This window comes from Myotis myotis, unplaced genomic scaffold (assembly GCF_014108235.1).
Source record: "Myotis myotis isolate mMyoMyo1 unplaced genomic scaffold, mMyoMyo1.p scaffold_m19_p_2, whole genome shotgun sequence".
NCBI classification, from domain to species: Eukaryota; Metazoa; Chordata; class Mammalia; order Chiroptera; family Vespertilionidae; genus Myotis; species Myotis myotis.
Genome location: NW_023416324.1, coordinates 213,334,332 through 213,354,974, shown reverse-complemented (window position 1 = coordinate 213,354,974; position 20,643 = coordinate 213,334,332). Strand labels below are relative to the sequence as shown.

Here is a 20,643-nt window from a genome sequence, read left to right as displayed (position 1 = left end):
CTCCCCACTGAGAGTCAACCTCTTTGCTTGTTAAATGCGGATGATGCCTACCTTTCGAGATTTCGAGTATTGACAATAATCTATCTATATAAAGCATCTAAAAAAGTACTAGGTATCCAGTAGGCACCTAATGAGTGATGGGCGAGAATAGTATGGCTTACAGGATCTTTGACTCACTCTCTAAATTTACTGAACACTCACTCTGTTCCGGGTCCGAGGATGTATGATTTGCATGTATTATCTCATGGAATTCTCTTGTATCATTCCTATTTTTTAAATTTAATTTTTTAAATCACAGCTGACATTCAATATTATATTAGTTTCAGGGTTAAAACATAGTGGTTAGACATTCCTATAGCTTACTGAGTGTTCCCCCGGATAAGCCTAGTGCCCACCTGGCACCATACATATTGTTACAGTATTATTGACTGGATTCCCTTTGCTGTACTTCACATCCCTGTGTCTGTTTTGTAACTACCAATTTGTACTTCTTAATCCCTTCACCATTTTATCCCAGACCCACAGCCTCCTTCCCATCTGGCAACCATCAGTGTGTTCTCTGTATGTGTCATTCCCATTTTTCGGAATGGAAGAAGAGGTTTGGGGATAGGAATGTGGTATGTCCAATCACACGGATTATCAAAGCTGGAGACAAAAATTGAATTCAGCTCGTCTGACCTCAAAGTCTCAGTGAGTGAAGATGGAATTTAAAGGAGGGAGGAATTCTGCAAAATAGCTAGCCACAAATTCATTTCACAGCCATTCAGGAGCTAATAGCAGTGCGCAACTAGTCAAAATGTTATGTGACATTTTGTATCAGGCAACTTATGCTAGATTTTACTGTGGTAACAAACAATCCACACTTCAGTGGCTTAACCTAACACAAGGTTAGTTCTCAGTCATGTTACATGACCAGGTGACTTGGTGGGGGATCTACTCTTCAAAGCCAGCCAAGGGTCTGGGATAACAGAGACCTGTGTTTTTGTGAGAACCATAAACGTGGGGGGGGGGGCATGTTATATGTTATCTTGTAACATTTCCATGAGAGTGATAATCATGGCTATGCTTATAATGTTGGGGCAAATGTGAGTCACAAGACCATGGTCAAAAGGAACAGGAAAATGTGACCCTGATGTGTGTCTGGAAGGATGAAAGCCGGGCATATCTGGTGGACAACACTAATGGACACCCCATGTTTTAAACCCTAACTTGCACAATGCTTTCAACTCAGTCTATTGGTTTTCGAAAGCACGTGGGTATCTGTGATTATATTATTTTTCTCAATTATTGATTTCAAGTCCCTGTGAAAGAATGATATTTGCCCATGGACATCAGGCACTGCCATATGACTTGCTGTGACTAATAGATGGTGAGTAGAAGTGAGGTGTTTTGCCATTTCCCTTCTTGCCATGAGAACGGCATGTTTTTTTTCTGTCTGCAACCTGGAGTAAGCAGGACATGAACAGAGCGCCAGCTGACATGTGCTGTGAATAAGAGATAACCCTTTGTGTTTTAAGCCCTTGGAGTTGTTTGTTACTGCAGCATGACTCAGCTGAAGCAGATTGCTACAGTATATTTATCATCCTTCGTAAATAGAGAACAGTGAAGTTGGCCATGTAGAAATTAACTTCTACTAGTACAGTCTGCTTTTCTGAAGTACGTGTATACTTTTAAGGGGAGTATCTGTAAGGGCTTCTTATGGAAGTAAATATTACTTAGTTGAGCTAGCAGCACAAAAATACATTTTCTAAATTGAGGTTTCAACTGATATCTCAGAGTACTTTATGAAAAATCTGGGAGGGGAATTGGGATCATAGAAATGTTGTTTTCAGATGCAGACTATTGGTCCTGTTCTCACTGAGCAGTTGCCTTAGAAGACCTGAGAATATCTATATTCATGTCCACGTTAGGCAGAAATGATAACGATGAAATGTTACTATTTATAGGAATGCGGAGTCTCTTCTGAGCCCAGTGATTCTCATTAATTCAGATCCGCTGATTTGTAATTCATATCAGGTAACTGGGGCAGAGGCCAGGCTGGCATCTACTCTTCACGTGGTGAGTGTGCATTCTTGTGCTGGCTATCACCACAGGTTAACACTTGCCATTTGACCATTCAGAGGGCCTTCAGAGGGGAGGCGCTGGCCATTCTGTGGAGGCACTAGCTGCAAGGTTCCTGCAAACAGTGGGGCCACTCTTGGGATTGGCCCTTCTGACTGCCTGGCTTCCCATCCTCCTCAAGCTTTGCCCTCTCCTGCCTGTGCAGTGTGTGGGGGAAGAAATGATCTGATAGAATTTGGGATGCTGAAAGGTCACCGGTGAGGTAGGTACCACGTTTGTTCCCATCTTAGAGTGGCAAAACTGGGGCACAAGAGAGGTTGAATAAGCCAGTGAGTGTAGCAACCATGATTTGAACCCAAGATGGTTCAAACCCAACACACTAAATAATACAAAGAAGTACAGATTAGACTGAGCTATAGCTGAGATTACTTTAAACAAAGAGGTGTACTAAATAGTTAATAGAACAAACAAGTTTGTGTGTAGGTTGGTGTAGGATGAGGGACAAGGGCATACTTAACTGGGGAAGAAGTACCCCTGGCTGTTTAGGGGTGTGTGTGTGTGTGTGTGTGTGTAATTTATGTGTTTTCCTCCAATAATTCTCTTCTGGTCATTAGAAATTTCTGGGTAAAACTGCTTCACTGGCACATGCTGTCGATACTCATATTACTGAATGCCCTAGGGAATAATAAAACTCTATTTATTTAAGGAGACACTAATTAGAGACTTCCCACTATTTGACTCTCCTCTCTTAATTTGAATGTGCATTTCTTTCTAACATGAGTGTTGACTTTAGAGTTTGATTCAGAGCTAATGTTTAGGTGCTAGTTCATTCCCCCCCCCCCCTCCGCCACCCCCCCCCCCCAGCTCCCTTGGGTTTGAATTCTAAATTGTTTATATCATGTGATCGTCGCTGATTTCTACTGAGCTTCCATGTTAGCGGCTCTTCATGGCCTATTGGGAGAACGAAGGACAATGAATTTTCTGGAACTGGTGTTTTAATAATGAAAAACTTTTATGATTATCCAGTATTTTGGCCTTTTCAACCACAATAATATTGGGTAACCTTGATGCACTACCTCTTATGGGCCATTCAATGCCTTTTAAATGATAGGAAATGTCTCACAGAGTCATAATGCTTAGCAGAGTTGCAGTGTTCTTCCTTTTGGAGGGATGATGGAACACTTTAAAACTCCATGTGTGCCCTACAGCATCCGACCTCAGATTGTTAGGACATCTGATGAACCAGAACACAGTGTCCCCAAACTGGGGAGGATCACAAAAAGTTCAGCATATCTGGGGAGCAGGTGTTATCACTTTTCATACACCTAATGACACTCCTGGTGTATTACACTGCGGTGGACATTTGAAAGGAGGCCCCAAATAGGTCACTTAAACCTAATGCCCAAAGAAGGGACTATTGGATTTCTTGATGTTGACAGTAGATTTCTACTTAGGAAAAATGCATTCACGTCTTTGAGTTTTTAAAAACATTACTCCTCATAGAGGTGATTTTCACCCAAGTGCTTACCATTCAGGTCTCATCAACCGTTTTCCCAAGGTAGGCAGGTAGCTGGGGTTATAAACTCTTAAGAGGAAAGCAGTAAATCTGGAGAAAATGGCTTGCCACTTGAGGGATTAGCAGTTACTTATAAAAAGGAGGAAGTGAGGGCGGTGGAAGGCAATGGCTGTGAAACATCGCTATTAGAAACAGCGTAAGGTCCTGGGACGCCAAGCCCCAGCCGCCTTCCCCGAGCAGCCACTGTCCAGCTGCCTGGGCTCAGGGTCCCCCCCGGGACGGGACAGCCGAGTGGCTTCTTGATGGCGGAAAGGGAAGCTGGCGCTTGGAAATCAGAGCGGACAGAGCAGCCTGTCCTCCCAGGCGTATCTTTGTAGACATTGCTTACCTAATTTCAATTTCAGAACTTTCTTGGCGGCGTTGCCTCTTTTTAATAGACGGCTCTTAAAAACTCATGGGAACGCATAAAGAATTTTAAAATGAGTCGGTAACATGGGAGACCAACAGAGAAACCTTACAGCAAAAGAGGAGCTAACGGTGGAGGCGAAGAGAAGAAAGCCCGTCTGCCCACGAAACGCCAGCTGTCTCTTTCGGGAGCATCTCTCTACCGAGTCTTCATGGACCAGCAGCTCTCGCGTTGCAAAAGGCACTAAACCCGGGGCTGAGCCACCGTCAGGGGCCTTGGGTGTCCACTTCCGGCTCTGCCAGAGGCCAATGGGCCTTAGCCAGGCCTCCATTTCCTCAGCTAAGAGTCCACTAAGGACTCCTCCCAATTAAAAATGCTAGGACCTGCGAGCTGACTTTCTTCATGTGGATAATATTATTCTAGCGATGGAACTGAGCTTCCCAGTGGTGAAGAACCGCTTGCTGACACCCACTTCCTGTTTGCCACCACCAACTTCCGGTTCACTATCACCAACTTCCGGTTCACTATCACCAACTTCCGGTTCACTATCACCAACTTCCGGTTCACTATCACCCACTTCCACTTTGCCACCACACACTTCCGGTTTGCCCCACCCACTTCCACTTTCCCCAATTTTTCATGCCGTACTTAAATCTTTCAGAAGTTTTCTTCTTTGAGAAAAAAAATTCATAGATTAAGGGGAAGTCATAGATTAAGAAGCTAAAGAGAGATCGCAACCAACCAGTGTGTTAACTTCATTTGCATCCCGAGTCAAACCAGCAGATTAAAAAATTTTTTAAAAAGACATTTATGAGACAATTGGAAATTGGAACACTTAGATATTAGATCTGAAGAGATGATCATTAATTATTTTTTGGGTCCTAATGGTGTTATAGTTATGTTTTTAAAAGGGTCCTTATCTTTTAAGATACATACTGAAAATTTTGCAGATAAAATATGATGCTGGGAGCAGTTAGTGAGTGGTGATATAGGTGGGACAAGTTTTGGGCATAAATTGACAATTATAGTAATTAAATGATGGGTACACGGGAGTGGGTTATACTACTTGGCCAATTCTTGTATACATTTTATAGTTTACATAATAAAAAGTGTAAAAAACCCAGCTTGATGGGGTTTATCTATGGAGCACATTGGCGGAGGGGTTGGAAAGGGCTGCTTGTCATAGTTGCATAATCACTGGGGGTAAATATGGAAGTTCATCAATCAGAAAGGCTATGGTGAGGAGCTGGCTGGCAACGGGCCCAGCTCTGTGTGGCTGTCATCTAGCCTCTAGGCCAATTTACCCACCATAAATAACCGTCCATGTGAATGCTTTACTATTTAAATGCACATTCTCCACAGCTGCTGAGCGTGTTTGTTTATGTAGCTATGAACCCTTCTGTAAACATCACTATCTCAAAATCACCCATGTGTCAGGAACATAAAGGGCTCCCTTAAAAAATATATTTGTGGGATGAGACACGGCCAGTTCCCAGATGTCTGGGTGGTGGGTGTCAGAATTTTGCAGGGTTTGATTCATTTTCAAAAATAGAATCACATGACTGGAAGGTTCTTAGAGGTCACTGTACACATTTCTCTGAGTCTGGGCAGAATCAGACTGAAGCCATCCCCTGAGGATGTGGGTCTGTCTTTTGTGGATGCGAGTCTGCCTTTTATGAGGCCAGAGAACTCATCGAGTGAAGGCCTGGGGTCATGACCTGCAGGGCACCGGGGTTGGGCAAGATGCACACCCTACCCTCAAGGTTCTTACTTTCATTTTCTAAAAATGAGCCTGACTCTGAGTGCTGGGCAAAGGCTTGCTGCAGTGCCACTGGCGTTGGAATCATCTGCCAGATGTTTTGTGCTGAGCCTGGGACCCAGCTGACTGAAGGACCGGGTGGCCAGCCTTCCCCAGGGCAGCTCAGCTCTCCAGAAATACCATGTTCTGATCCACGTATGCCCACATGTGGGTGACAGGGAGAGGGCACTGCATCAGGGTTGCAATGTGGGGCTCGTCCTTGAAATAGGCCTGCTAACTGAGATCACGGATAGTAGTTTAAGGTCAACTAAGACATTTTTGAAAGGAGAAATGAGTAGAGTGGAAGCCGTCTTGTGCCAGCTCACTGTAATCTTGGTGTCCCATCCAGCCCTCCAATGAATAATTAGGCCCTTGCGAATTTGTTTTTCTCAGTGCGCATTTGATCCACATTAATTTTTTCCTGTGACTTTGACTCATTGAAGCATTTCTTCCCCCTAAGGATCTGTTTAATGCCCACAAATGCCAACTGTGTTTTTCATTCACAAAGAAAAGCATTCCCCTGAAGCTTAAGAGATCAGATATGCTATAAGCACTGAATTGTATGAATCCCACCAGGAAAGGAACAAGACATGTCCAGCTTCCAGACAAGCCCAGGACTTTCTAGAACATTCTTCCCTTCACTTTCCAGAAGTTAGAAAACTTTTTTTTTTGTTTAAATAGAAAATTAATAGGGGTTTCCTTTTTCCAAGAACAAAGGCAGGTGTTTTGAATCTTTTCTTTTTTGCTGGCACCTTCCCCCTTTCCTCCAAGAAAGCAGTAGAAAGGCTGTGGCAAGCATCACTGTGAATTATCAAGAAGACGACGCCCCTCTCTTTAGAAAGGTTCAGGCATTATAAACGGTCCTCAGAAAGACAGGGCCTGCCCCAGGGAGAATGCCAGCTCAGGGACATCACAGGATAATTTGCTTATTCCGGGTTCATGTATTTTTTTGAGATTGAGTTTTGGGTGGAGCGAGCATGAAGCTCAGCTCCTACAGTTTGAAGCTCAGATGAACACCACTAACCAGAAAGTACATATTTCCAGTGGCTTTTGCTTCTTGAGCTTAGAGATGCAACGATAACAAGGCTTGTCCACTGCCCTCCCTCAGGTCCTATTGGGAGAGTTGATAGTGAGAAATCTAATATTCGAATTGCATCATGAGTGGTTGGTTTATGCTGCCAGAGGCTGTGTCGCAGGGGCCACCACTAGGGGGATCCAGAGTCCCTGTGCTCAGCCCTGTGGGAGAAGTTTCTGGTCTGTGGGAAATGACAGGGCTCCCGGTTTAAATTGCTCCCTCCCTCTCTCCTGCCTCTCCATTCCCCCAAACATACAACCATGGCTTCAGGAATACATCCGAAGTCAGGCTAAAGTAACAGATAGCCCTGTTCACATCTGCAGCAATCTTTTAGTGTTCCACAATCATTCTTTTGCTATTCTTTACAGCTGTTTTCGGATTAGGTCCCTGTTCCTCTAGTTCTATGGAAAGGAGCCCACTCAAACCACCAAGCTCCATGCAAAGCCCGCCACTCACATTTTCATTGCTGGTTGCATTTACAGACTGATGGCAAAGCTTCCACCAGGAGAGAAACTGGCTAGAGGGATGACCTTGCCTGCTGGGCACAGGCAGGCGGAGACACGGGACCAAGGACTTTCTTTTGAAGGGATGACGGAGGCCAGCTTAGGGGTTGATGAGGAATCTGGGGCCTGTCTGTGGGCCATGTATTTTCAGACGAGATAAACCAACCCCGAGCCTCCAGTTGAAGACTTCCAAGCACAGAAGGGCAGATTGCATAACTAGACAGGATCCCAAGGCTACTATCGATGCTCAGAAGAACAGTAAAGAAATTGATGAGTTAGGGTTCTAGTTTATATGATTTCTGGAGGACACCATTGCTAGCTTCGGTCAGAGTTTACGGCTCTGTTTTGTGGACAGTTACAGATAAACACGGGCAGAACCTGCTTTGCTGGTGGGATGAATAACACGTGTAAAGTTCAGATATGAGTGAAGACTTCAATAAAAGCAGACCAGCTCTCTATTCTGAGAGCAGATGATCTTCCCTAAAGCACACCAATGAGAGGTCAATGGGGTTGCGATGAATGGATCTTCAGCTTTTTGCTTTCCTGCTGGAGCTATTTACTGGGGCTGCAGGATTGTGTCTGCCGGGGGTTCAGCAGGTAGACTATGGAGATAGACGCCAAGCACTCACTCGACATAAAACAATGCTATGGGCCTTGCAAATAGCTCCCAAAGAAGAGGGGAAATTGCATTTTTATTAAAGCTATTTGTCAGGCTTCCTCTGAAAGCCTTCCCTGGCGAGGCAATAAATAACCCCAAGTATTTAAATTGACCATGTTTCAGCGCCATTTAAAAGGTGCTTTAGCGAGAAATTTTAACTTACGTAAATACTTGGAAATTTAACATATAGCAGTGTTTTTAAAACACTTGTTTATCAATTTGTTTCTAAAGGCCTTTTAAAAAGTGACGGCTAGCCTTCTCAGTGGACAGACTTGAGGGGATAAGCTACATGGGCATACTACGTCATGAAGTGAGGGGCGGTGTCAACAGTGAGTGCGGTGCAGCTTCCCCATAAATAAGAATGTGAGACCCAGTTGAAAGGAGCCTGGGTCCCACAGACACCCCAGGACGGAGCAGGCCTTACCTGTGGCTTCCACCATCCCTTCCAGGATGACCACGATCTCCAGCTCCTCTTTGGGCAGCTGGGCTTTGGAGATTTCCCAGAAAGGACTCTGTTGGTTGATTTCGTGACTGATGATGAGAGGCGACACCAGGAACAGCCGGTCGTCCCCAGTGTAATACCCGACGTTGATGTCCGTCTGGTTCAAGGGGATGAACTCCCCCTCTGAGGTCTGTTTGGATTTGATCAGCTTGGCTCGGATGGAGGCCTCCACGATGTGGGAATTCCTGAGGTCCCCGACGCGAAACATCAGGCACAGCTTCCCATCCCGCATGGAGATCACCGCGTGGGTGGAAAACACCAGGGTCTCTGCCCTCTTCTTGGGTTGTGATATTTTGACAAACATGCACCCCACCATGAATGCATTGACAATGGACCCCAACACCGACTGGACTAAGAGGAGAATGATCCCCTCCGGGCACTTGTCCGTGATGACCCGGTAGCCATAACCGATGGTGGTTTCTGTCTCTATTGAGAATAAAAAAGCAGAGACAAACCCGTTGAGGTTGGTGACGCAGGGAGTCCACGACGGGTCCTCTATGTGGTCCATATCTCCTCGGATATATGCTATTAGCCACCAGATCATCCCAAAAAAGAGCCACGTGACTGTGTAAACCATGACGAAGATCAGCAGGTTGAACCTCCACTTGAGGTCGACTAAGGTGGTGAAGATGTCAGTCAGGTAGCGGTAGGTCTCCCGCACGTTGCCATGGTGCACGTTGCACTTCCCGTCCTTCCGCACGTACCTCTGGATTTTCCTTTTGGTCCGGTCTCGGCAGATGTGTCTCGGCAGGTCGTCCCTGGCCTGCTTAGGCAACTTTGGCTGGTGAATGGCCACGGGGCTCTCCACATCCTGGTCCATGGAGTCGCCCTCCAGGACATTAGCTGGTGGTTTGGAGAAAAGAAAAGAAAGACCGAATGAAATGCTGGCTCTTAGGGGATCATGGGAACCACACCGTGCGCGGGATATGAACGTCAAACCAAACGCCATGTGTGTAGCTATTCACAAAGTAGACAGAGCGAGTTTTATGTGGCATCGTCTGGACAGACCCCGAGTTGACTTGGACTCTGTGCTCTGCCGTGTACCTTTGTGTAGGGACTTCAACCCCCTTCCCAGTAGACAGAGCTCCCAGCTGTGAAAGCGTCTCCTGGCCAGCAAGCTCTGAGAGTCAGCTCTCAGCCAGGGGTCTCCCGCTTCACCTGAGACGCCACGGCAGGGAGCTGCACACTGCGGATAAAGAGATGTTAGGATTCGGACAGTCTCCGCTCTTCCACTTACCAAATGTGGGCTCTTGGACGTGCTACTTTTTATATCACTTCCCCGCCCCCCTCTCCCTGCCCCACAAATGTGGAGAGGGGGCCTTTCGGGAATTAAGTAAGGTTGAATGAGGTCATATGGTGGGTCCCTAATTCTACAGGGCTGGTGTCTTCATAAGAAGAGGAGGAGACACCAGGATGTGTACCTGGAGGAAAGGACATGTGAGGGCCGTGGGAAGGCGGCCGTCTGTAAGCCAGGAGCAGAGGTCTCCCAGACCAACCAGAGTCCCCAGAAACCAACCCTGCTGGTTCCTCGATCTTCAATTGCCAGCCCTCAGAATTGTGAGAAAATACATTTCTGTTCTTTAAGCCTCACGGTTTGTGGTCCCTGTTATGGCAGCCCAGGTAGACTAACACACTATCTGAATTCACTGAGCCTCAGTTTCCACATTTACCAAGTGGTGATCAAGATGCCCAATTCATGGGGTTGTAGTTGGATGAAACCACATACCTGCCTGGAACTGACACGTAATACATTTTCCTTTCAACTAAATTGTTCCTTTGCTACTTTCCTTATGTTTAGGGCAAGATCTTTACATTATCTCTCAGATTTAAAAAAAAGGTCTGGTTTTTGTTGGTTGATTTCATACCAAGGTTAAAACAGTGTGGGGGAATCTCTTTTTTGAGTGTTTACACATTCGATTTGGTTGCTGCCTCCACATTGACTATCTGCAGTCCTGGCGTGTGGCTATGTTTTGCTGAAGGCCCTGTGATGAAAGCATTGGTAGAATCGGCAGTTACTCATGTATTAGGAAAATTTTTGTAGAATCTGCGTGCAAGGGGAAGTCTGGCACGGCCGCTGTTACCACACACATAGAAGCCACCATGTGAAGCTATGTGCTCAGCCAATACCTTCCAAGCTCCCTAGGGGCTTATGAGCCATTTCTTCCCCCAGGCTCTCCTGTGTCCGTTGACTCTGTCATGCGTTTTGTCCATGGCACCTACAGTTTGTCCCCTTGGTTAACCACAGAGAAAGGCAGTCTGTCGAGAAAACCCTCATCTGGTTAAGGAAACAGCTGGGGGTGGGACTCAGGTGGTGCCAACGTGACATCAGTGGCCTAGGTCTGCTCTTATATTTCAGCCCCCGGAAGAGGCCCATCTGGTGGTTTGGTTTGGCAACTTTGACTTTTAGATCCTGGCCCTCCTTCTCCTCTTCTTCCTCCTCCTCCCACTCCTCCTCCTCCTTCTTCTCACTCTTCTCCTCCTCCTCCTCCTCTCCCCCTCCTCCTCTTCCTCCTTCTTGGAACAGATATCAGGACAGGAGTGAGAGGGTAGCAGCTGAGGCTGGGACGGGGTGGAGGTGAGTGGAGATCTAGATGGATGTGCGGGTGAAGTCCCTCTCACTGACAACACCCCCTACAAGGCACGATGATTGTGGCCCCGAGTGGTCCCAGATGAAATCTCACTGTTGGTTTTGGCCCGAGTGGGACCAGCTCTGGGCTCACGCCCCGGCAGGCGGGAGGCCTTTGCTGCAGACCTGGCGAGTGTCTTGCTTTGACCCAGCTGCTAAGCTCCTGACGGTGCAAAGCCACCCGCGCCCTCATCTCCCGGAGCCCTTCCGTGGAGAAGACTGCTTGTCAGATTAGCTGCTTTTTAAGTCTTCAGCGAGATTCATACTTTAAATGTCAGGGAGGAAGTCCACGCCCGCCCCCGCCACCCACGGTGAAGCTGCTTTCCCCCCTTCCTGGCTCAGCTGTCACTTCAAGCTCCAGGAGGGCCTTCTGAGCTGGGGGGCCTGTGTGAACAGTTAGAGTGAGTGGGGTGAGTGCTCTGGACAGTCCCGGGAGCTGCCAGTGAGCCTCCAAACCTGTTCCCCCTCTTCTAGCTCGGGACTGAGCACAGTTCCTGGCCTCCTCTCAGGAGGAGTGGCCACGGGCCGAGACCCCTTCTGCCCTTAAAGAGTGTATGTGCCCCCCTGTGCCCGTGCCCTTCCATGGGGAGTGGAGGGGCCTTGGGCCTGTGCTCATGGCAGAGCTGCCATCCGACTAGAAACAAGAAAAGAAGTGACTGTGTCTGAGCCATTATGCAGTTTGCGTCTGGAATGAAATCGAGCCTCATCTTTCACTTTATGGGCAGCAGCACTGACACGCACGGGCCGAGGGCACCGTGATGAGGGCGCTGCGTGGGAAAGAGCGGGGAGAGGGGACCGGAGGGGAGACGGAGGGTTTGCGTTTGGCACCTGCAATGAACCAGCAGGTGGAACAGGTAAGTCCTGGTGACTCAAATGCCTGTTAAAAGCAAACAAACTGAGAAAGCCAGACGATCTTGGGAGCGTGGTGGGAAGGCAGCCTCCGGGGTGCCCTGTGGCTGAGGCCGGGGTGCGGGCCAGGCGTGTCCCTGGGAAGATGGTGAAGGGGTTCAGAAGGTGCCACCCCAAACCTGCCACTGGCATGCTGACTGTTTTGAGTTAAAGGTGCCTAAGAAGCAGCCGGTGCAAGAAGCACACGCTGACCCGCCTTGTCCTCCTGAAATCAGGAGCTAAGTCCTGTGTCAGAGGAGCCCTCCCTGCTTCAGGAGAGACAGGGAATGCAGGGCCGAGAAGTCCGCATCAACAAACCGCGTTAAACAAACCAGGCCGACCTGGTCGCTCCTTCCCCGTGCACCACCCAGAGCCCCAGCCTCCCTGTCTTGCCAGCTCTTCCCAGTTTATTCTTTGTCTACAGGCCTCAAGGCTTCCTGCTTCGGTCCCATCGTTGGGGCCTCCTGTGAAACTTCCCAGGCACATGGGAAAATTCAATAAAACGCGTCTGCTTTCCTCCTGCTAATCTGACTTATGTTCCGTTTAGTTCTTAGGCCCCCGAGAGACCTGCGGGCAGAGGGGAATTTTTCTTGCCTTGCGATGGGGAGGGGAGGCCGGGCCTCTATAGTGGCTGGTGGGAAAACAGGCTCAGAGGCCAGAGAAACCAAAATTCTCATGAGGCGGGAATACCTGGGGACTAGGAGAGACTGAAGCCGGAGTCCAAGGGGCAGTGGGCCAGGCCAGTGAGGGGTGTGGGGTGTGGAGAGGGGGCCCAGCTGGCGGCTGTGTCCAGGGCAATGGCAGGGGCCCTGGGCAGGGGAGAGAAGCTGCCTCAGCTCCGGGGTGCAGAGGCATCTGGGGGACCCAGAAGGGAATGCTCACGAGGGCTCTCAACCTTTCTTTCTTCTCTGGAACCCCAGGTGTGAATGGAGGGGTGATCTGAATTGCATTTGCAAGAGTGTTTGGAGCTGCTCGGCACAGCGAGCTGCAGCTGCAGCTTGGAGAGCAGACATTCTCCCTGCATGCCTGCGCAGACCTGGATACGGACGACCTCTCACCATCTCGGCCGCAGCCCTCCACGGCCCCAGGGCCTGCTGGCTGTCCATGTAGACCCCCCCCTCAGCCTCACCCCCCGCCCGGCTGCACGTGCTTCAGCATCGTGCACGTAGGTTGACCGGGATAACGCAGAAGAACTGCTGACAGTGAAGTGTGTACAGCGCACAAGAGGATATGCGAGAGGTCCTGAGGGGCGGCCGTGGGGCGCTTGGTGGTTCATAAGTCAATGCTCAACCACTGAGCCACACTGGCTGGGCTCTTCCTTATTTCTTATATCAAAATGAATTCCAAGTGAATTAAGGATTTAAATGCAAAGAAAAAAATAAAACTACAGAGGGAGTGGAGATGTATTTTTATAATTCTAAAAGTTGGGAAAGCTGTTCTAACCATGATAGGAATCCAGAAAGTATTTTAAAACACTGTTATTTTTGTCAATATAAAAATTTTAAATGTTTGTAAGAAAAGTGGGAAGACAAACCAGCAAACATATTGGCAACACATAACATACACATTCCCAATTTACAAAAGCAGCAAACGTCCCATAGAAAACATGGTCACAGGAAACGGATAAGGGGCTTAGAGGAGAAAAAGCACACAAAGATGTCAAGCAAATGGAAAGACTGTCCAACTACGGCAAAGTAAAAGCAGCGCAAATATCATAACACTCTCCCCCCAAAGTTAGCAAAATTAAAAATAAACGACAGATGGGGAGTGTGTGTTGGGAAGGCAGTGGGATTGAGAACTCAGATGTGTTATTGTAGGTGTTGACTGGCAGTCTTTCTGGAGGGCAGGTGACAGGAAGTCTTCTGATTTAGAAATGGTTAGAGGTCTTGGATTAGGGGCTAGGCATTCCTCCCAAGGGAATAATTCCACAAACGTTCACCAGTTGTACACAGGGCTATATTGCAGCCTCTCGTATAGCAGTGAAAAATTAGAAACGAGCGAAGTATCTATCAGCAGAGCACTGGTTAAACACATTTCTGCACATATCATCAATGGCATACTATGCGGTCATGAAAAATGATTTTCCAGTGCTTTGGGGCCTTCACCTCTTTGTGCAAAGACCACCTTCTTAATGAGGCCTCTGTTTACCCCCCTTTGGAAACGGTAAACACAGCTTCCCGGTTCTCAGGTGCCCCTTCTGGTACTGCTGTGCAATTCTTTGTAGCACTTTCCACCTTTCAGCCTGAGAGGTTATTTACTCTTTTAATTTTCTGCTGCCTGTTGGCCCCTGTGGCAAGGGAAGTTCCCCAAGGGCAGGGATCGGTGTGTGTCTTATTCACAGATGGATCTCAGGCCCTGGAGCAAGTGCCCAGCAGACAGCACCTCTTACTGAATGAATGGGGATGTGTTCATTGACTTGGCTGGTTGCCCAGCCATAGCGCTAAGCGAAAAGGCAGAATAAGGAACATAGAATCCACTCTGCATATATTACCTTCTTGCAAATGTGTGTGTGTGTGTTCATGAATGTGTGTGTGTGTGTGTGTGTGTGTGTGTGTGTGTGTGTAGAAGAATGTTTTCCAAGATGTTCATTTTGATCCATCTCTGAGTTGTAAGTTTGTGGGTGTTTTTGCTTTCTCTTTGATTTTTCTATATTTAGCTTTTCCCTTAACATACTTCTATCATCTAAAAAATAAGTAGGAAACATGAGGCCATTTCTGTGTTGAATAACCAGAACAGATGCTGCAGAGACTGAGCGATGTCTTTGGGCTTGGAAATTGGGACTCTGGTTGAGTAGTGTCTCCCTCACAGTCATGTCCACCCTGAACCTCAGATTGTAACCTTATTTGGAAATAAGGTCTTTTCAGATGTAATGAATGAGGTCATACTGGACCCCAAATCCAATTGAGCATTCACATAAGAGACAGAGAAGAACATCCAGAGACACAGGGAGGCCACCTGAGCACAGAAGCAGGGGTTGGGGTGATGTTCTCCAAACCAAGAAGCTGAGAGAGGCAGGAAGGACCCTCCCCAGAGCTGTTGGAGGGAGCATGAGCATGCCTTCACCTTGATTCTCTCCAGGTCTGTGAGAGAATACACTTCTGTTGTCTTAGGCCTCCACTTTGAGTTAACTGTGGCAGCCACAGGAGACTAATATAACTGGTGACTCTGGTGAGAGGGGTGATGGCTGAGTGGTGGGTTGTAGACCCAGGTTGCAGGTGGGGAGGAGTGGTTGGTCTGGGAGAGGGTGAGAGAGAGAATGTGGAGAGGCTGTGCTTAAAGACAGAGAGCTAGAAGGAGCTCTCTCTCTCTCTCTCTCTCTCTCTCTCTCTCTCTCTCTCTCTCGTGCGTGATGGGTGTTTATAGAGCACCTTTACACGCAGAGAGGAAGCCAAAGGGGAGAGGTTGGCGTTATAAGGAAGGGGCAGTGGCGGAGTGAGGTGTTGGAGGGAGTGGCAGTCAACAGGGAGCAGAGGTGGAGGGACAGGACATGCAGACGCAGGGATGAAACTTGCTCCCTGAAAGGTAGGAAAGGTAGGCTGAGCTGGGGAGGGAGGAGGCAGCTGGGAAGAATGTTCAGACGTCTTTCTCGGGCTTTGTGTCATGGAGGCGCTGCATGTTGGCTCACTTTCCAGCATGAGTTTCAGGGAAACTATTTCAGCAGACTCCTTGAATCCAATCTGTATCTAGCAATGCAAACAGCAGAACGTGGCTTAACCACAGCCCAGGCGACGCTTTCCCATTGCTACTGCTCAAGAGAAGACATGTGAACAGATATCTGTACACTCATGTTCACAGCAGCATCATTCACAGTAGCCAACAGGTGGGTGCAACCAAGTGTCTATGAAATGATGTGCGGATAAGCACAATGTGGTCCATCCACACAGTGGAATAGGGTTCCGCCTAAGCAGGGAGGCTGACACCTGCTGCAGCACGGACGGATGTTGTGCTATGACATAAGCCAGTCACAAGAGGACAAACACTGTCTGACTCCACTGATCTGAGGTATCTAAGGAGTCACATTCATGGAGACGGAAAGTGGAGTGGCCGTGGTCATGGGCCGGGGAGGAGGGAGGGCTTGTGTTCGTGGGTGTGGCGTGTGGGTCGGGGGAGAGGAGGGAGATCTGGGGATGGATGCGGTGACAGCTGCACAACCATGAAAATGTGCTTAATGCTACAGAACCAAACACTTAAAGAATGGTTAAAACGATGGGCAAAGGACCTAAATAGACACTTTTCGAAAGAGGACATTCAGAAAGCCAAGAGACATATGAAAACATGCTCAAAGTCACTAGTCATCCAAGAGATGCAAATCAAAACAACAATGAGGTACAATCTCACACCTGTCAGAATGGCTATCATCAACAAATCAACAAATGACAAGTGCTGGCAAGGATGTGGAGAAAAAGGAACCCCCCTGCACTGCTGGTGGGAATGCAGACTGGTGCAGCCACTATGGAAGACAGTATGGAGTTTCCTCAAAACGTTAAAAATGGAACTCCCATTTGACCCTGTGATCCCACTTCTAGGAATATATCCCAAGAAGCCAGAATCACCAATCAGAAAGGATATATGCACTCCTATGTTCATAGCAGCACAATTTACCATAGTGAAGATTTGGAAACAGCCTAAGTGCCTATCAGCAGATGAATAGATTAGAAAACTGTGGTATATCTACACAATGGAATACTATGCTGCTGTAAAAAAGAAGCAATTCTTACCATTTGCAACAGCATGGATGGAACTGGAGAGCATTATGCTAAGTGAAATAAGCCAGTCAATGAAGGAAAAATACCACATAATCTCACTCATTCATGGATAATAAAGACCATTATAAACTGATGAACAAAAATAGATACAGAGGCAGAGCAGCATCGAACAGACTGTCAAACTACAGCAGGAAGGACGGGGTGGGTTGCAGGCGAAGTGGGGAGGGTAAGAGATCAACCAAAGGACTTGTATGCATGCATATAAGCATAACCAACGGACACAAGACACTGGGGGGTAGGGGAGGATGGGGGAAGGTCAAGGGGGAAAATAAAAAGGAGACAAATGTACTACTCTTCGTAATATTTTAAGCAATAAAACAAAATTAAAAAAAAGAATGGTTAAAACGGCAAATGTTAAGTTATGTATATTTTACCACACTAAGAAAGAAACTGTCTTAGGAAAAGAAAAGCATGGATATTTTCTAAATGAGGGAAGGTGCACAGTGGCAGTGGCCTCGGGCTACGCTGCTGCAGATTGAGGTCGGGGCGGGGTTCTCCGAGATTGTCTTGTTGTGATGCGGGCTCCCACATTACCCCTGAGACATTGAAGGACAGCTCAGAGCGGTCGCTGCCAACGATGCCTGACATGTGAGATTGGAAGTTTCCTTTTGGCCCTTTGCCCGATGCTTGTCTTCTTGTGTGAGTCCTTACCTGAGGATTTCCCCTCCCTGGGGACTGGTGGGGACGCTTGTCATCTATGTCCCATATGCCCTGGGGAGGTGAGCTGGTTTGTGCTGTGCGAGCTACTGGGACTGTGGGAGATGACCACAATCAGAAATCCAGGCAGACGGGAAGTGTAATGTCACAGACATGTGAAGAACAGTGCCTCTGCCCGCTGGGAACTCCTGACAGCTACGAAAGGGCCCAGGGTCCTATTAAAATTAGCCAGGGGCTCACACTGTGACCCTGAACTTAGAATGTCTAGGACCCACTGTGAGGCCAGAGGATTAACGCTGGCTGCTCCAGGTGTGGGAGATGGCTTCGTAAAATGTGCCACTTCATTGCTTAACGGAGAGAGATGCCAGGTCCCTGTGGGCTGGAGGAAGGAGACTGACATTCTATATCCCGATTTCTCTTTTAAAGGTGATTTCAAGAATTAGAACCATCGACAGTTAGAACCATCAGAACCTTTCGGGGCCACTGACTGCCACAGCCGGGTGGGTTGTCTACTGCACAGTGGCGTTCAGACGAGGGCAGCGAGGGGGCTGTGCTCTGCCGGCCACACCAGGCTCCCTTCCCAGGCCTGTGTCTGCTCAGAGGACAGGCCACCGGCTGCAATTTGCTCAAGGCGCTGCCTGGCTAGAGCAGTCCCGTGACCTCAGTCAGCTTCAGTTCCTTGTCCTCCACTTTTTATTGCGCACAAAGAAAGTGAGGCCCAAAGAAGCCAACTTGCGTGGCAGGAGGCAGAGCCAGAGTGCTTCTGTCCCTCAGGAAACTTGGACTTGATGGTCTCCCTCTGGAGCAAGAATCCCTTCTGCTCCTGGTTACTGCGGAGTGGGCCCGTAGCCAGCCAGATGGGGTCCGGGCTCTGCTGCCCACTCAGTGCGACCAGGAGCCACAGGTCCTTCACTGGCAAACGGGGTGAATGCTACCCTATTGGGCTCATGGGAGGATTAGGGACATAATTCTTGTTGGCAGGTAGCCTGGTGACAGGGCCACGCGCTTTGGCGGCGGGCAGGTCTGGGTTGGAACTCTGCTGTTCCATCTGCAATCTGTGTGCATTTGTTCCGGCCACATCACATCTGAGTCTCAGTTTCCTCAATTGTTAAATGAGAATAATAAGACCTACCTTGCAGGGTTACTGTGAGAAAGAAATAAATTATGCGAGCGTCACACCTGCTACAGAGCAGACATTGAACAAATGGCAGCAATTATGATAGTGTCTGGGTCGGAGAAGGCACACGATTTGTAGCTATAATAATCCCTGTTTGTATAAGCCCAACATTGTCCTGGAAACGGTGGGAAATTCAGAAGCAATCTAAGACACAGATGGGCAGGCCCATCTGGAAGCTCAGAGCCTGCTTGCTAACAAGACCTGCAGTGCCCCATAGCAATGTGCAGTTGCCTGCAACACTGTGGACACAAGACTAAGAACTTCCAGCATGTCAGAGGCAGAGGTCAGCGGTGGCTGGATGGATTAGCCAAGGGAAGGAGCTGGGGAATGACTGTGGCCCCGAAGTGGGAAAGGAAGAAAGCCAACTCTTACTGAACAGCTATGTGTCAAGTACTGGGCCAGCACCATAGCCACAGGGGAAGTGTTGGCCCATCTTACAGATGAGGCGATGGAGGCCCATAGGGCTGAGTCACTTGCTGAAGCTTACACGTTTGACATGTGGTGGAACTAGGACTCTCCGTCATGTTCTGAAGTTCATGTTCTTTCTCTTCTGCCATTGCCGACAGATGAGAGGAAGTGTGTGTGTGTGTGTGTGTGTGTGTGTGTGTGTGTGTATACACAATGTGAGGAGAAGAGTGGAAACGAGAAGGATCTTGCCCCACTCTTGTTCCATGAATTACCCCGTGGAGTGGAAGAAATGAAAATAAAGGAGCAATGGTCTTGAGGGTCATGCCTGGGGCAAAGGTCAACATCAGAGTGGGGATGGTGGAGACAGAGGACCAGGGGTAGGGTCAAAAAAAGGATTTAATGTGTCAGAAAGAAGTCTGGTAAGAGGGAGAATTCTGGTGCCTTTTATAAAATCTTATATTGGGGAGGGAATGGCAGTTGGAGGGCGGGATAAACCTTTGTTGAACCCTACCACGTGCCTGCACTGAGCTGCATGGCTTCTCGGCCATTTCAGTTGATTCCCATCCTTCCGACTCTGTGGCGGTTGCATCACTGGTGTGAGACAGGCGGGACACCCTGACCAAGGCCACACAGTAGAGCCGGTCCAGGGTGTTGCACTCCGAGTGGGCAGCTCTTTCCAGGAACCAACCAGGATGGACATGCAAACACCCCAGCCCAGCAGAGCTGAGCGAATGCAGGAACCATCCCAGAGAATGGGGGTGTGGAGTGTGCTCTTCATTCTTCTTGTGTTACTGAAGAATGAAGAGCACACGTACCCCAGGAACAAGCACAGAGATGGGTGAGGAGGAGCAGGAAGTGAGAGGGAGGGGCAGGAAGTGAGAGGGAGGAGCAGGAAGTGAGAGGGAGGGGCAGGAAGTGAGAGGGAGGGGCAGGAAGTGACAGGGAGGGGTAGGAAGTGAGAGGGAGGGGCAGGAAGTGAGAGGGAGGAGCAGGAAGTGAGAAGGAGGGGTAGGAAGTGAGAGGGAGGGGTAGGAAGTGAGAGGGAGGGGCAGGAAGTGAGAGGGAGGGGCAGGAAGTGAGAGGGAGGGGTAGGAAGTGAGAGGGAGGGGTAGGAAGTGAGAGGGAGGGGCAGGAAGTGAGAGGGAGGGGCAGGAAGTGAGAGGGAGGAGCAGGAAGTGAGAGGGAGGGGCAGGAAGTGAGAGGGAGGGGTAGGAAGTGGCTGTGAGGAGGCACAGCGACAGGGTGGGTCCAGGTCCCCAAGGCCAAGGTGGTGCATTCAGCAGAAGATGGGCTGTTGGGTCTGGCAGCCAGGAGACCAGTGGCCACTCTGAAGAGAGTGGTCAGGATGAAAGTCAGGCTGTAGGGGAAGGGGGTGACCATGGGCTGAAGGGACATTTTATCTGTAGGTGAGGAGGGAGGTGCAGGTGGTCCTTCCACATGAGGGAGAGGAGGAGCGTGTGAAAAAAGAGCAATAGAAAATTCTGGAAGGAAGTGAGCATGGTCTCCCTCAGGGGTGGGGAAGGAATGAAATGCAAGGCTGTGCATTGACCTCAGAAAGAAGACCAGCCCCTGCCTGTCTGTGTGGCACCATGCAAGGAACAG

At 48.6% G+C, this 20,643-nt stretch overlaps 1 protein-coding gene across 1 annotated transcript in view; it reads right to left on the bottom strand.

The window, feature by feature from the left end:
- Positions 1–20,643, bottom strand: part of KCNJ6 (potassium inwardly rectifying channel subfamily J member 6) — a 162,091-nt gene that overhangs the window by 24,040 nt on the left and 117,408 nt on the right. Inside the window, exon 3 of the mRNA XM_036347161.1 lies at positions 8,442–9,362. Coding sequence (XP_036203054.1) covers positions 8,442–9,362 — 921 coding nt within the window. The remainder of the gene's footprint in view (positions 1–8,441; positions 9,363–20,643) is intronic.